At 49.4% G+C, this 16292-nt stretch overlaps 8 protein-coding genes across 8 annotated transcripts; 7 read left to right on the top strand and 1 right to left on the bottom strand.

Annotated features, from left to right (window-relative positions):
- Positions 1–209: 209 nt before the first annotated feature.
- On the bottom strand, positions 210–1731 carry N7519_002208 (uncharacterized protein; the record flags this gene model as incomplete). Its single annotated transcript, XM_057288986.1, has 6 exons — positions 210–659; positions 731–939; positions 993–1134; positions 1191–1290; positions 1355–1482; positions 1543–1731. 6 exons carry the CDS (start codon positions 1729–1731, stop codon positions 210–212), a joined length of 1218 nt encoding a protein of 405 aa, XP_057150188.1.
- A 1299-nt stretch (positions 1732–3030) lies between these two features.
- Positions 3031–4628, top strand: N7519_002207 (putative FAD-dependent oxygenase; the record flags this gene model as incomplete). The annotated part of the gene is made up of 2 exons (XM_057288985.1): positions 3031–3303; positions 3390–4628. 2 exons carry the CDS (start codon positions 3031–3033, stop codon positions 4626–4628), a joined length of 1512 nt encoding a protein of 503 aa, XP_057150187.1.
- Positions 4629–5253: 625 nt separating this feature from the next.
- On the top strand, positions 5254–6389 carry N7519_002206 (maleylacetate reductase; the record flags this gene model as incomplete). The annotated part of the gene is made up of 3 exons (XM_057288984.1): positions 5254–5516; positions 5540–5778; positions 5842–6389. The coding sequence occupies 3 exons, from the start codon at positions 5254–5256 to the stop codon at positions 6387–6389; spliced, it is 1050 nt and encodes a 349-aa protein (XP_057150186.1).
- A 258-nt stretch (positions 6390–6647) lies between these two features.
- Positions 6648–8357, top strand: N7519_002205 (2-(3-amino-3-carboxypropyl)histidine synthase subunit 1/2; the record flags this gene model as incomplete). Its single annotated transcript, XM_057288983.1, has 1 exon — positions 6648–8357. The coding sequence occupies one exon, from the start codon at positions 6648–6650 to the stop codon at positions 8355–8357; it is 1710 nt and encodes a 569-aa protein (XP_057150185.1).
- Positions 8358–8914: 557 nt separating this feature from the next.
- On the top strand, positions 8915–11549 carry N7519_002204 (uncharacterized protein; the record flags this gene model as incomplete). Its single annotated transcript, XM_057288982.1, has 3 exons — positions 8915–11030; positions 11081–11159; positions 11261–11549. 3 exons carry the CDS (start codon positions 8915–8917, stop codon positions 11547–11549), a joined length of 2484 nt encoding a protein of 827 aa, XP_057150184.1.
- A 2127-nt stretch (positions 11550–13676) lies between these two features.
- N7519_002203 (uncharacterized protein) lies at positions 13677–13908 on the top strand (the record flags this gene model as incomplete). The annotated part of the gene is made up of 2 exons (XM_057288981.1): positions 13677–13809; positions 13859–13908. The coding sequence occupies 2 exons, from the start codon at positions 13677–13679 to the stop codon at positions 13906–13908; spliced, it is 183 nt and encodes a 60-aa protein (XP_057150183.1).
- Positions 13909–14374: 466 nt separating this feature from the next.
- N7519_002202 (uncharacterized protein) lies at positions 14375–14835 on the top strand (the record flags this gene model as incomplete). The annotated part of the gene is made up of 3 exons (XM_057288980.1): positions 14375–14397; positions 14446–14666; positions 14714–14835. The coding sequence occupies 3 exons, from the start codon at positions 14375–14377 to the stop codon at positions 14833–14835; spliced, it is 366 nt and encodes a 121-aa protein (XP_057150182.1).
- Positions 14836–15149: 314 nt separating this feature from the next.
- On the top strand, positions 15150–15965 carry N7519_002201 (NudC domain-containing protein; the record flags this gene model as incomplete). The annotated part of the gene is made up of 3 exons (XM_057288979.1): positions 15150–15395; positions 15492–15813; positions 15934–15965. 3 exons carry the CDS (start codon positions 15150–15152, stop codon positions 15963–15965), a joined length of 600 nt encoding a protein of 199 aa, XP_057150181.1.
- Positions 15966–16292: the final 327 nt, after the last annotated feature.

Below are 16292 nucleotides of genomic sequence, written 5' to 3'. Positions count from 1 at the left end.
GAGACTATGAACGAGATAAAGGATTGAACAGCTACTGTTCTAGTCCCGCGACCATGATGCTTGATCTCTGTATTTGCTCAATGCCTGTTTTTGGTTTGGGAATCTATAACATGCGCAATAGAGAAATGATCCAGTCTTAGGAGGCCTGAAATTGAAATATACATATGTACATTATTAAATTTAGCTAGGAACGTATAAAACTCCAATTTTTACCATACCCCAGGTGCATTCTTCACAGGCTGTTCACTATTTTGATTAGCCCGAGTCTCATGGGTGATATCAATCTCATTGGAGACCACGATAGCACCCGAGGCCTGGTTGCCAGGCGTAGGTGCCGGATATGCCTTCAGATTCTGCAATTTGACTTCTTCCATCATCCGCTCCTCACTCTCGGTAAATGACATACCAATAGTCATAGGATCCGAACTAGCAGCACCCTGACTCTTCCGACTGGAAAAGTCGCCGCCACCACCAATGCTCCGGAAACCAGCCGAGGGCGATTTATGCGTCTTGTGGGATGACTGGAACTGGCTGCCGAAAACTTTGCTGAGCCAAACTCTGAGCAGGTGAAAGATCATGGGGAGATTGGTCGTGACGACTGCGACGAATGTTTCGCGGGTGCCCCACTCATCAGCCAGTTTTGCGCCATCTTGAGGCTTCTATAGAAACAAAAGATGAGATTAGACAAATACCTTGAGACAGGGAGGAATGCGACTGCGTTGAAACTCACCACTAGGAGCATAACACTTTTAATAGTGGCGCAGACAAGAATAAAGACACCCGCACTGAGGACGATAGTGGCCGCGATCTTCTTCACAGGCCTCAGACTCGATTTCCAAAGCATGGGAATTGGGATAAATATGAGATATGGATCGGTAAGGAGGTTTCCAGCGAAGGTTACTGCAATGACAGGTTTCGAAATGGCTGGTTGGCATGTGTCTAGATGCATAGTTAGCATATATTGAGTGCCCAAGACCGGATGGAAATCTCACTGCCGGGGTCTGGATTGATCTGCCAGTTTTTGTGGAATGGTTGGCATGCGCTAAAGATCGTGATGACACTTGCGAGCAAGCTTCCGATGACAAGGACAAACCCAACATAAATGGGAATTTGATAACGCCGGCCAAGGCCCTCCTGTTTGGTATTAGTCGTTGCGAACATCGGTTGCCAGGAAATATTGAGATTAATACCATCAGTCTAATGTAGAATGCCAGCATGGACAATTTGAGTGCATTAATCAATGCCGCATAAGTAGTCCAGCCCGCGATTTGAATTTTGGAGCCAATCACTCTAATCGAATGTTAGTGATCGAATTCATATTTGCTCTTCGGCTGATAATTCGTAAGAGACGTACCTATGCTTGTAACTTGGATCGTCGGGCGATAGTGCCTCTCGCTGGGCGGGTGACATGCCATTGTTGGCGAGGCCATTAGACACATTGCCCACACTATAAGCAAGCGATGTTTGTGCAGTATAGAGTAACTATATGAATTAAAAATCAGCAAACAGCAAGACAACATATCATCAGCTGGAGACAATCACAATTGCAACCCATATAAGATAATCGTCGAGTCGTAAATTCCTCCATCCTGCTGCTTTCCCCCGAGCATATGTTCTAAGAATTGTTACAGCAACGCCAATTGCATATAACGTCCATAATTCAATTATGCCCTTGTTGGCGTCCGACGCGGCATCTCGCGGCTCTAAGCCAAATGCCATGTTGGTTGACATTTGTGAAGAATAGCGGGGATCGGGATTAGCGCAGCGAAGATTTGCACATGAGAATGGAGAAGGTCCAGTATAAGAAGAGTAGACTAATATCTCCCCTGCACTAGCGCAGATCTCACTTCAATTTTTGGATTACAATTTCGCCCCAAATGGAACGTGATTTCCAAGGTTTATCGGTGAGACCGAGGAAGATTTTTCAAGATTCCAAGGTTGGTACTAGAGCGGGTATGCTCCATCCAACCTTTGGAACCTTGGAAAGGAACTGGAAGGTTCGTTCCGTGCACAAAAATCCCACGGACGCAATGATTTCTGTGCACACGGGCACCAAATTGTCCTAGATAGAGTTTCACCTAAATTAATAAGTGTCGTGTATCCATGGATGTCCACGTGCTAACCGTGGACCCTTCAGCTGGCTACCTTAGATTCGGCATTCATAATCGGTATGGTCGAAAATACAGTTTACTCCATCGTACTCCGTACCTGACTCCCGGCAGGGGCGCAGGACACTTCCAAGGTTGCCGGACATATCGGATACTTCGGGAAACATGCAGTCATTCCAGGGTTGCCCCTGATGAGAAATTTAATTTAGAGCAAATTTGAATTTGCTGATAAATTAAGTGCCCAGGTGGCATGCCAAATTAAATTCAACCAGAACTCTAAGACACAGAGAGTTAATAGTGGAACCTTCGCCAGACGCGATGGATGCACCGCCCCACAGGTTTGGGGCCACACAGATGTTCATGTCCAACCACGATGCAGCTAACGTTCAGAGTGGGACTTAATTCTCCCGATCAGATGGCTGCGCTTATTAGGGCTGCAATACAGGCTGATGGCGGATGTAACATAGCCTCGTCCCTCTGCATTAGCATGCCTACAGGGAGAGCGCCGGCAGTTGTCAACTGAAGAAACATTAAGCAGGGATAGTTACCAATCTAGGGACAATGAGGGTGTCTAATTGCAGATAGAGACATTCACAGTTGGAGATATTGCAGGGCCGTGCTACAAGGGAGGGCTAGGGCGGTGTGGATTTCTCTGTCCTATAACTATGCCATTGTGGCTTTTCGAGAACAATACTCTTCTCTGCGCTATTGAAAAGGAGAAACACTCTAACCAAACTGAATCTAGGGTAGTTTTATAATATAATAAATAGTTGGAGTGCCGCACAACTGACAGGGATTCTTACCGAGGTGCAGATAGCATACCCACTTTTTCCTGACGTCTTTTGACGATTTAACGTTCAGGGAATTTGGTTCTTGCTTTCTTCTTATCTTTGCCCAATTCAGGACATCCTCTTTTTGAGCAATGTATCAACTCAAGATAGAGGCGATCATCGCCGTTGCGGCTTGGGCTCTTTCTGCGGCCTCTCTGAGTGTCCCTAGTGGTATCGAGGGGGGCATTTGCCCACGTGGCGATGCTGAATTCGAGGAATTCGGGAAGAAGCTTTCGAGCTCTGCCAAGGTGTATTATCCGGGTTCGAGCGGGTTCGAGGATGCCACTACGCGGTGGTCTGCTCTAGAAGAACCTACAGTGAACCTCGTCGTCGTGCCTGGCAACGAGAACGATGTTGTTGAGACGGTGGGTTATTTTATTTTATTTTACTTTTCCCCTTTGGGTGTATGTCAACCAGACAAAGACAGAAACTAATTGTGACGACAATTTAGGTTAAATACGCCAACCAGAAGGATCTGCCCTTCCTGACGTACAATGGTGTCCACGGAGCCCTCACTTCGCTGGGTAAGATGGACCATGGCGTCGGAATCTCTATGAGCCAGTTGAGCAGCGTCCAAATTGCCGAAGATGGAAATACAGCCACCATGGGCGGAGGAACCATGTCCAAGACGGTCACCGACGAGCTTTGGGCCGCAGGAAAGCAGACAGTTACTGGAACCTGTGAATGTGTCAGTCTCGTAGGACCGGCGCTTGGCGGTGGACATGGATGGCTCCAGGGCCACCACGGACTTGTCTCTGACCAATTTGTTTCGATGAACGTTGTTCTTGCCGACGGTACCCTGACAACGATTAACCAAGACTCCGACCTCTGGTGGGCAATGAAGGGTGCTGGCCACAACTTCGGCATTGTCACTTCTCTCACCAGCAAGATCTATGATATCGAGCACAGTGACTGGGCTATCGAGACGCTTGCTTTCAGTGGCGATAAGGTCGAGGCTGTCTACCAGGCTGCCAACGAATATCTTCTGCAGAATGGCGCCCAGCCCGCCGATGTCATCAACTGGTCGTACTGGATGAACAACCCCGACATTGATCCTAGCAACCCCGTCATCGTGTTCTATATCATCCAGGAGGGTGTGAAGGCTGTCGACTCGATTTACACCAAGCCTTTCCACGACATCGGACCGCTCTCTGCTGTGCCACAGTCAGGCACCTACCAGGACCTTGCTGCATGGACCGGCGTTGCCCTTGACTCCCCTCCATGCCAAAAGGCCGGCTTCGCTAACCCCCGCTTCCCCATCTATCTCCAATCATACGACGTTCCCGCTCAGAAGAAGGCATGGGACGTCTACGCACCTGCCATTCGTGGATCCTCTGCCTTCAACAACTCAATCCTCATGTTCGAAGGTTACTCCTTCGGCGGTGTCCACGAGATCCCTAGCAGCTCGAGTGCGTTCGCTTTCCGCAGCGAGAATATCCTTGCCGCCCCGCTCATCAACTACCTGCCCGGCGATAAATCAGTTGAGGTCCAGGCGGCTGATTTGGGTAACCAGCTCCGCAACATCCTCTTTGAAGCCACTGGCTTCGAGGACATTCGCGCATATGTCAACTATGCCCACGGAGATGAGACCCTGCAGCAGTTGTATGGCAGCAGCCAAGAGCGCCTGCTGGCCTTGAAGCAGAAGTACGACCCAACTGGCAAGTTTAGCTTTTACGCACCGATCGCATAGATGAGTTAAGCGGGCTTGGAGGATTTGTACATATAACATCTTGTTGCAAACATGTGTGTTCAATAAGCATGTGGAGCTAGGATTACTAGAATAATCTATATAATTTGATTTGATCCAATCTACTACGATCGAAGTATAGTCCTGACACATCCAGGGCTGTGTATGCCCGAGGCATTGGGTATCTCTAAATCAGGACTCATCTCAAGTCCCACGCAAACCCTTCGTAAAAATGCAATGGATTACACTGAGTTTTGAGTCCGGACTCAAATTCGAGCCTGGCTTTCAGCCTCAAAAAAGTGACATCGGAACAATAAAATAGCAACGCCCCACCCGGCAGTTGTTTTATAGGTACCCATCTAGGCAGTCAACCCATGGTTGGGGATTTCGACTAATCGGAACATATAACGCCGCACAAGAAGTACCGAGCGTACCCAAAACATGTGCCAAATTGGCGATTTAATGCAAGAGCTGCCAACTTGCAATGGCTCGGAGATTCACCATATCACAACTGCCGATGAAAACCCCGCGGCCCCACGGAAGGGCATGACGTTCATCGGATGCGGCGGGGTGTGGGGAACGGACTATAAGGTGGCAAGCTCTCGCTCTCAGATGGTTCGAACACAAAATGGACACCTTCGAATACAATCCCAACCCCGGTCGTGTCGTCTTTGGGAGCGGTACGCTGCAGAAACTCCCCGATGAGATCTCCCGCCTACAGGTGAAGGCCCCGCTAGTGCTCTCGACACCCCATCAGGTCGGCCAAGCCGAGAGAGTGAAGGAGGTGCTCAAGGGCCAGATCGCCGGTATTTTTAGCGAGGCGACTATGCATACTCCCGCGAATGTCACAGACAAGGCTGTTGAGTATGCAAAGGCCCGGGGACCGACTCGGTCATTTCGATTGGAGGCGGAAGCACCATCGGTCTCGGCAAGGCTATTAGCATTCGCACTGGACTGCCACATATCTGTATTCCGACTACATATGCTGGTAGTGAAATGACACCGATCCTGGGTGAAACTGCCGATGGATTGAAGAAGACTCGCTCTGACCCCAAAATATTACCCGGCACGGTCATTTACGATGTGGACCTCACAATGACCCTGCCGACCGCTATGAGCGCCACTAGCGGTGTCAATGCTATTGCGCATGCTGGTAAATATATCTGATTAATCTGCTTCAACCTTCATACGCACGAATCTAATGCGTTGCTGGTAGTCGAGGCTCTCTACGCACGCAATACTAACCCGATCATTAACATGATGGCGCTCGAGGGCATACGGGCACTTGCATACTCCCTTCCCGAGATTGTCGAAGACTCATCTTCTCAATCTGCTCGGTCTAAGGCCTTGTATGGTGCCTGGCTCTGTGGAACATGTCTGGGCAGTGTGGGAATGTCCATCCACCACAAGCTGTGCCACACACTTGGCGGCAGCTTCAATCTCCCGCATGCCGAAACCCATACCGCTGTCCTCCCACACGCCATTTCCTATAATGCACCTAGCATCCCTGAGGCTATGAAGCAGTTGGCCGACGCCCTGCCGGATAGCAATGGTGACGCGATCCACGGTTTGAACGTACTCTTGGACAAACTCAAGGTTAAGCGTGGCGCGAAGGATTTTGGCATGAAGGAAGAAGACATTGATAAAGCAGCTGATATTGCACTAGCCAATGCTTACTGGAATCCTCGCCCGATTGAACGCGCGCCGATCCGCGAGTTGCTTCGCAGGGTTTGGGCGGGAGAGCCAGCACTGGCGAACTTGTAGATATCCTTTCGACTTTTACGTCGACGTGATGAGATATGTAAATAGCCTCGTGACTCAGAATAATTTGAGTATATTTTCACCAAAATGTGATTACTAGAAAGTTGGGTTGCTCTGTCAATGTGCTCTGCCAATGGGCTCTGTTGTATTTTCTCGTTAACCATGGCGGGGTGAAGTGGGGGGATCTTTTTTTTTTCTCCAAGACTTTTAGCAGTTTCTCGTTCTTGACTTCAACACCACATTTCCCCTCTATCTAACAAAATGGGGTCTGAAATGAAGTCGGCCCCTGTGCTGTCGACGGCCGATGATCGTATTCTCGAAGAAACCAATCCAGTGGCCACGCGAGACCCAGCGGCTCCAGCGTCAGACGATGAACTCTCCATTACCTACGATATCGAGCGCACATTGAAGGATATTCGGCAAGCGCGGTACAAGCGCATTGCCCTCCAGTTCCCAGATGATATGCTTCCTGATGCCCCGCGAGTATTTCAATTGCTCAGCCGGGGCCTGGAACGTGAGGAAGTCGGCGCCAATGGCACGCAGCCCTCGAACCCGACCGATGCTAGCAAGGCCGATGCTGACATTGCTCACTCGATAACTGAGCTCCAGGTGGAGGATAAGACAGAAAAATACTCGCCTCGGTTGACAATTTTGGCCGATACATCTTACGGGACCTGCTGCGTGGACGAAGTGGCCGCGGAACATGTGGACGCAGACGTGGTTGTGCATTACGGGAGGTCGTGTCTGTCGCCAACAGCTCGGCTACCCGTGATCTATGTCTTCACACATAAGGATCTGCCCCTTGAGCCAGTGGTACGAGCGTTCAAGGCGACTTATCCTGACCCAATGACGAAGGTTATCATTGCAGCCGACGTTACCTACGCAGACCACGTTCCTACGGTATACACTCGCCTGGTGGAAGAGGGATATAGCAATATATATGCGACGGAGATTGTTCATGAGCCTTCCTCATCGATTCCCAATCGCACAGTTCCCGAGTCGGTTCAGGAGGCGCCTGAGACGCTGGCCGACTGGCAACTGTTCCACATCTCCGATCCGCCAACAGCTCTCATGATGACACTTGCGTCTCGCGTTGCCGCGATTCATATTTATCCTACCAATGACCTTTCAAATGAGAATATCAAGCCATTGCCTGCTTCAACTGCTGCGGTCTTGCGACGCCGCTATGGCACTCTTGCCTCTCTGACGACCGTGCCTATTTGGGGCATTCTTATCAACACTTTGAGTGTCAAGAACTACCTGCATATTGTGGATCATGTCAAGGAACGAATTGCCCAAGCAGGCAAGAAGAGCTACATGTTCGTGGTTGGTAAATTGAATGCTGCCAAGGTAGCCAATTTCAGTGAAATCGGGGGTTGGGTGGTCATTGGCTGCTGGGAGAGTTCTTTGGTGGATAGCAAGGATTTCTGGAAGCCAGTCATCACTCCATTCGAATTGGAGCTGGCCCTGAAAGACGACTCAGACCGGGTGTGGACAGGAGCGTGGCAGAGTGACTTTCAGGCTGTCCTCGATGCACCAGCCCAGGAGGTCACCGGAAATGAAGATGACCAGGGTACATCCAATGGCGCGAACATGTCGGATGAGGATGACATGTCAGAACCCGAATCGGCGCCGCCCGAGTTTGACTTTCGCACCGGTCGATACGTCTCACATTCCCGCCCAATGCGAGATCCCGCGCCCCGCGCTTCTCTGGTCGATGGATCATCCACTACCGGGCCGTCCGCTGCTAGGGCACTGGCGCGGCGAGCTAAGGGTGACTTAGCTATGATCGGCGGTGCCGTTTCACCAGGGGCAGAATACTTGCGATCGCAACGGACATGGAAAGGTCTGGGTAGTGACTTTGATATTCGATACGATGAGGAAGACTCGGAGGATAGTACCCTGGTCAAGGAAGGGCGCAAGGGTATTGCGAGGGGGTACACTGTAGGCGATGCATCCGAAAAACATTAGTCCCAATTGCCTAGCACAGAAACCATTTGCAATAGACTCAGCGATCAATGTATTTCATTTTCTTTGCAGAAGAAGAACCATAAACTACGGCAGATCATCAAAATCCGGGGGTTTGATGGCTATCACATGACGCTGGTCTCTCCTAACGGGCGCATCCGGATATCACCTTGTCTCGCTCACCTTTTTGCACTTCTTTTCCCACTCTTTCGCTCCCTTTCATTTCTTCAGGGTCATAGCGGCATAAATAACAATTCCCTCTTTCTTTGCTTTCCCCTCTTTGGGGATCTCGTCTGTTCCCCTCCCTCTTATACCCCTCCCTTTCTCTCTCCCCCTTCAGATACCCCAATTCGTTAGCCCTTGCGACCCAATCTTTTCAATTATCGACTGTTTACCTTTAATGGCCTTGCATGGTGGCTTACCTCAGGGTGTGCTTGCCCCCTCGATTGCATCGTCCAGTTGTTCTTATCATGTGCCGCGTCTCTAACCGCCGAGCTCGCGACCTCGCGCTATCTCGATCTTCGACCTAAGAACTGGAATCTGTTGTTCATCCAGGACCGATGAAAAATCACAGCCTTGACACCATGGCTTGGGGGGATGATGCTGGTGAGGATGCAGCGTCGCACCTGACGGTGCTGGAAAATGCCTTGCAACACACTGTTATCTCAGAAGAACGAACCCTGTCAACCTTTGAGCGAGTGATAACAACAAATGCACCTATATTCGAGTCTCTGTTACTTCAGATCCCGACCGATACCATCATAAAGCTGTATCACACTTCAAATTACCTCCGTACGTTCCTTCGATCATATCCGACCGCATGGAAGTCACTCTCGTTTCGCCTACAATTTCCTTCAAGCACCCTGCCAAATCCTCAAATGAACGACCCCAGCGGCCTCGAGGCAGCCCCCGCGCGTCAATCCCGACCTTATGCTCTAGATATGTTCCTGATGAATGTTGTGATGCCATTCAGTAGGTGTCTGAAAAGCCTAGAACTGGACAACACGGCTATTTCGGGAGAGAACCTGACCTCGACCGTGCTGCATTCACGTCGGGAAACGCTGGTACATCTCTCTGTTCGAGGCTGCAAGAATGTCTCTTTGAAATATCACATCGTTCCTTTCTTAACGATGTTCGCGCTGCAATGTGACATTGACATGGAGAATAATACCGGCAGCTTTCCCGGGATGCAACGACTTGCTCTCAAGAGTATTTATGCCTACCGATGCCGCCATCATCGAAGACGCCCTTATTTATCATCTTCACTGATGCGGAAAGACGCTGACGCGGAGTCGACCCATGAACTTGTCAATATCTGCCACAAGCTAGGCATCTGGACTGATACCGCTTGGTGCACCACACCTGCGGGTAGATGCGCTCGCAGAGCCGGTTATGTCAAATCGAGGTTCCCGCACGGAGTAGGGTCGCCGGAGGTTTGGGTAGTCTTTGATCGACTCTGGAGGTCTAAAAACTGGATCGGCCCAACCGAGTCTGAGACCCCTCAGTCAAACGTATACGATGGAAAGCTGTGGGAGAATCGTGACACGGGATTCTATGGCGAGGCATTAGGAACTGGTGAGGGTATCGATTGGGGTGAAGGCAAAATGGTACCTGCCCATCTGCGCCGGAGTCATACCCAATTTGTTGACAAGATCCGCTGTGACAACTGCCTTGAGGATATCTCAGAGCGATGTGAACATTGCAGTGTTCTAATGCACTGTGTTGGATGCCGTAAAACACTATGTGCGAGTTGTGCCCACGAACGGCCGTATCTTCACAGAAGTACACCATCTTCATCTGAAAAGACCCAGAATGCACCGGATTCCTTCTGGTGGGCACCTGGGGCCACACATTCTCCGGGGTCAATGCACGATCCCGTGGATATTCTGGCAGATCCCCATCAACCTCAGGGTACAGGGATGGATCCACCGCCTATCCTCAATTTTCATTGGTGCTGCACCAAGCCTGACCTCTCCGGGGGAGGCGGGATTAGCATCGGGCCTCGCAATGGTGAGGTGGACCAGGTACGAGCCGTGCCTTTGCCCCGGGGCCAAGGCTGGGAGGACCTGGAGTACACCGTTAGTGAATGGAGCAAGACGTTCCCCAAGTATGCATATGGGGATCCGAGCAAGCCGGACTACTCGCTTGAAACGGGTCATCTGGCAATGATGAAGTGGCTGTTAGGACCACCTAACCGGGAAGTTTCACCGTGTCCGCGTAACTTGTGCCAAGGGTGTTACGATTCACCACAGTGGAAGGTGCACTGCAAGAGCTGCTCCAAGCCTCTCTGCATTGAGCATGACCTCCGCGGACTTCGGTTAAGGATATGTGGTTACCGAGATCTCGAGACAGAAAAGCAAATCATTCAAAATCGATTCGCTGCAAATCTTTCGGGGTCCCTCATGTCTAGTCAACTTCCCGAATACGACATGGTATTCAGAAGCCAGCTTCTTGACTCGACAAACAAGAGCTTCATTGACGATTCACGTCAAGAGAGCATGGACGAGGAAAATACGGCCGAATCACACGTTGGTGACCAGACCGCCCCTGTTTCATTCTTCTCCAATCGACAATCTCGCTCATTTTCGGCCCCTGCATCTGACCATTCTTCCCCTCCGTCGTCCTCATCCTCCACTTTCTTTGATTCGCCGACATTCGAATCCCCAAGATGGCAAGGTTGCCAATCCTTCTTCTGCCCCCCCGGCTGATCCTATCACCGGAATCAGAGATGTCAGAGGCGGGATCCGGGATCCACGTCCCCGGTGCCCCAGCTATCTGCGAGAATGCAAAGGCTGCAAGGTGTATGTATGTGCGGACTGCATATACACCCACCCACCCTGCAAATGCTCGTATTGCGAGGAAAACTACTTGTGCCCCAATTGCATGATGGACCGCCCTCGTGACAGTTTGTGCCGCCGTCGCCAGGAGGAAAAGGCGCAGCGTGACCGCAAGTGGAAAAAGGAAATGCAGCTGCTCGAAGCCATCCTGGAGCTCAAAGTGGCTAATGAGACGGCTGAGTTTGCAGGCGAGTTCTTTGACCTCGTCGAGCGGCGCAATAGTTTGCCTTCGGGGACTACGGTCCCCTTTGATGACGGGATCGCCGATATTTTCGAAGGTGACATTGCAGCAGCGGAAACATCCGCCTCGAACTTTGAGCCTGATGACCTTGAGTGGTTCCTCCAAGACTCTCATTAGTCCGGGACGCTGCTCACCGTCTCCGTTTCGGACTTTCCGACTCGTGATTATGAAGGTTTCTCGAGTTTGCTTTTTCGCTCTCTTTTTTTTTTTATTTTTCTCAGTTTCTTCAGCGATCTCATATCCTGGCGTCATAGGGGAATCTATCTGCTCTCTATCTACTCTTATGACATATTTTTGAAGCAATCTACCCCATCGGGATCAATATCATGGTGTCCTAACTCGGCGTTGTACCAAGCGAACGGATCGGCGCATTGCACGTCTGCTTCTGCCACCCGACCCCTCTTGAAACCGGGCTGAGGCTGCATATGAGGGCATGGGTTACACCATTTACCCGGCAGTTTCTCGGGAAGGGCTGCGCTGACGACATATCTGGCCAATGGATGCAGGCACCGCCAGAATTTATGATTTGTTCTTTTACTTTATCTTTATCGGACTGGCCTGACGGGTGACTGGGAATGAGTGTGCAACTGGTTGGCCATGTAGGGACATCTCTTAAAGAATCGGGTATTAATTTACCGCTTGCTTTTCTACAACATACTTCATTCTTCATCCTTGTAGCCTTCCCACCAATCATCATATCTCCTTTGTGTTGGTTCAATATTGGATCCTTGGCTAGTCCCAAGGATGTCTGAACAACAGCGCCACACCCCGGACAAACCATAACAGCCAGAAATAATGCACCACAGGGATTAGAACAACACTTAATCCATGCAGATAGCGGACTAGTCTAACCTGAACATATTAAATCATCGTCATCCGTCAGCTGGGAAGAACAAGCACAGCCCCAGTCAAATGTGAAACCCGATCAGATACCCGAACCTAGCGCCCGAAGAACATCCCAGGTGCGGTTTCATCATCTGACATGACTTTGACAAAAGCACCAAAAGTACCCAAGCGCCTCAGAACGTGTCGGCCCGTAGATGGGTAGAGGAATGCGGTCAAGGACAACGGCCATGACACCGCGCTAGTGTATGCAAACCACGTGGATGCTCGAGCAACGTCTACGGCTCTGCACGTCCCGGGACTCTTATCGGCGGTGTACACTCCGTTTGGACCAATAGGGTGTTGAATTCCGGTAGTGGTGAGTGTTGGGCTCTACTTTGTACATACAACTACCGTACTCCGTATAGTAGAGGGTTTCGAGCGGTCCGTGTGATTCAGCCAGCCCTGCAGGGCTGAGGTGTTGGATATATGGTTTACTAGGATGTGTTGGTGTTATCTACTTCGTGGAAGCTGAACCTCGTAGACTGGAAATACTAAGTAGATCTATTACTACACAACATACAACCTTGGAACATATATAGATCGCCGAAAGTTATCAACTCGGGATCGGACGATCACTATCCAGGTTCTACCCGCTTCCCCGGTACCCCTTTTTCTTTTAATAATTATTTCATATATTATATTGTATTATATTATTTCTCTTTAATTCGAATTGTCCCATATGATACGTATGGAACCATTTTCACCCCTTAAAAGCGTAAGATATCCGATCGGCGCGGATGTCGTTCCCCAGTCCCCGATTGGATGCGGGACAACCTCGGCAGGCTGGAAGGCATCCTATTAGTGAAGACAAGACATATTTGGAATTCGATGGAGTACAGAATGTAGGAAGTACCATACGCTCCCATTATGATCTGACATCATAAGTCAAATTTGATATGTACTTTTTCCAAGGGGTAAAAAAAACGAGAGAAAAAAGGAGCGTTGAATATCATGCCCAGGTGAACCCGTCACAAACAGATCTCACCAATAGGATTACATACATCCCCAGATATTTCTTCCTTTTCAAGGGCTAAGCGGACCGATGAGCCGTTTTTCAATTTAGGAGAGAAGATGTCGGTGAACGCGTTCCTTGATAGACGCGTGACCGGTCTATTTCCGAAGCAAACATTATTTGACAGGGATTATCTTTTATTATCTTTTTTATTTAGGGAAATAAGAAATAAGAAATAAGAAATTCGAATAAGAACAGGGCTCATTTCTAGTTTCTAGGAATTTTTTTAATTAAACCCTTTCTTTATATAAAGCCTTTGCTGTCCGTCTATTTGACTTTAATCAACTCCTGACTTCCTACCCTTTTCGAGTCGAGAACTATACAAATCCTCTTTCTTCATATTCACCATGGATAAAATCAAGACACCCAAGGAGGAACCACAAGAGAAGACAGACTCCCAACCTATGACGGTTGAAGAATACCAGAAGAAATGGGATCAGATGCTCCAGGATACCGCAAAGCAGATCGACAAGATTCGAGGTGAGTTCCGTTTTCTGACATATGCAGAAGAGAGAACTGACAGCTATAGAAAATGAGCAAGCAAGAAGGTCAAATAATAGTCAAACAGAACAGCGTTGATCAACGCCACTTTGACTGTTGAACCCGTCTATGCAAGCTGTGCGGTTTATTGGAAACCGAGCTTTTCTGGTGTTTTGCTTTTTTTTTTTCTTTCTTTTTTCTTTCTTTCTTTTCTTCTTTTTTTCTCCCGTTTTTCTTTTCTTTTCTTTTCTTTTTTTTTTTAAATCTCTCTACGGATGATGAGAGCATTGGGGATAGGATCAGAAGGTGTTTTTTTTGGGGGAGTACATTATACCTGGAAGCTTGAGTCATTTTGTTTACAACCTTGGAAGGCATGAGAATACAATTTCCTTATACCCGTCTATACCCAACGGACGCTGGGATGTACGGAGTAGCAAAAAAAGGAAAGAGCCTCAAGTGGGGACTTACCCTTTTGGTGATTTGATATCCTCTGCATTGAACTGCATTAGCCAACTGCATTTACCTGCACCGTCAATCCTCGGAATCCGATTTTCAGCTGCACGTCATGGCTAATGGGGTTCAACCCTTGTAGGTTCGTCCCGAAAATGGCAATAGACATATTCTAACTGATCCTAGGCCACTCGAGGTTGTTGCTCACAATGCCACCGTCATCCTAAGCGGTGTGATTCTAGGCGCACTGCTTGCGTTTGTTACTTCTCACTTGGGCTGGCTGCGCCACCATGTCCGCCTGAATGACCGCTTGGTCAACACACTCTTCCCACTAGGGCCGCAGGTCTTTTTCTTTACATTACCGTTGTGGTTCATTGTGACAATACGTCCTGCTACGCGCATTTCCGGTATGCATCTAACAGTGGCGTGGAGGTAACTGCTCTAACTTTTTTAGTGCTCATAGTGGAATACGCCACTGCGCTTTGCAAGTCATTGGCATCCTATGCATTCCCGGCTCCGGAGGGCAATATCGTTGACAGCGTCGAAATCCCGGCTCAAATTACCAAGACATCTTGAGATGAACACAGGAAGTTGAACCTTGGCACTTGACATCTACTGTACTCCTGTTTCAGATTATGCAGTCAAACAGACCTGAAAGAGACATACCTAGTACAAGTCCATTGTAGAGATATCGCGGTGTAGAGTCGGCGATTAGGGCTGGCGGCAAAAGCGCCAAAGGAGGAAAAGTCAAGGTCTCCACATTTTTCCTCATTGGGCTTTTTGCTTGTCCATCCTCACCTAGGCGACTAATCATTACTACTCCCTACACCGTTACACCGTCTACTCAAATAACCCCTTACTCCTATCATTTCTCCTTTCGACCTGCCATCATGTCTGCCGATCTCGACCAAAACCCCTCCCCCGCCGACCTAGCCGAACGCGAACGCGAGAACAAAGAGCGCAAAGCCCGCGAGGATGCGGAACAAGCTCAGCTCCCCTACAAGTGGACACAGACCATTCGCGATGTGGATGTGACGGCGCCGATTCCTGGTAATCTCAAGGGCCGCGACTTGGATGTGCTGTTGACCAAGAACAAAATCCGCGTCGCGATCAAGGGTCAGGAACCCCTCATCGAGGTATGTCCACCGTCCCCACACCCGGAGAATTACACCGTACCCTCTAGATCAACACGACTCAAAAACAGCCGGCTAACTATCGATTTTCCTATTCAGGGTGACTTCCCCCACGCCATTCGCGTCGACGAATCCTCTTGGACCCTCGAGACTACCCCCACCCCGCCCGGCAAGGAAATCAGCATCCATCTCGATAAGGTGAACAAGGTCGAGTGGTGGGCTCACGTTGTGACCACTGCTCCCAAGATCGATGTCACCAAGATTACACCCGAGAACTCCAGCCTAGGCGATCTGGACGGCGAGACTCGCGCCATGGTCGAGAAGATGATGTATGATCAGCGGCAGAAGGAGATGGGTGCTCCCAGTAGTGATGAGCAACGGAAGATGGAATTGCTGAAGAAGTTCCAGGCTGAGCATCCTGGTAAGTTGTTATTGCCCTCTTGCATCTCTTGACGGTCATTTCGTCAGTCCGTGAGACGAGTCAGTCCGTGAGACGAGTGCATGCTTTTGTTTTGATATATTGCTAACGTGCGTCTTGCAGAGATGGATTTCTCTAATGCCAAGATGGGTTAAACTATTAGTATTCAACGATACCTAGCCCTTCTCTATGCAGAAAGTATCGATGTATCAAGTAAAAGTTATGCGCATGGATGGATGATCTCGATGAATGATGAATTGCATGGCGTTTCTCGAATCCAATTTCCAAGACCGATGGGTCTCCGATTTATATGTTCCTGGAAGTAGATGTCCTCTCTACATATACATATAGTTTCTTTTGTCAATTTCCCATTCTCTGCATGTACTGCCAAATACGAGAATTACCCTATCGGGGATAGCGCCCGTTCTAATCGATCTTCCCTTCGCCTCCCCCATATTCCCTCACCACACGGCAGTTTCTCA

This window comes from Penicillium mononematosum (assembly GCF_028829835.1).
Source record: "Penicillium mononematosum strain IBT 11891 chromosome Unknown utg000002l:1.0-8112719.0:1.0-8118358.0, whole genome shotgun sequence".
NCBI classification, from domain to species: domain Eukaryota; kingdom Fungi; phylum Ascomycota; class Eurotiomycetes; order Eurotiales; family Aspergillaceae; genus Penicillium; species Penicillium mononematosum.
This window is presented reverse-complemented; position numbering and strand designations above follow the sequence as displayed.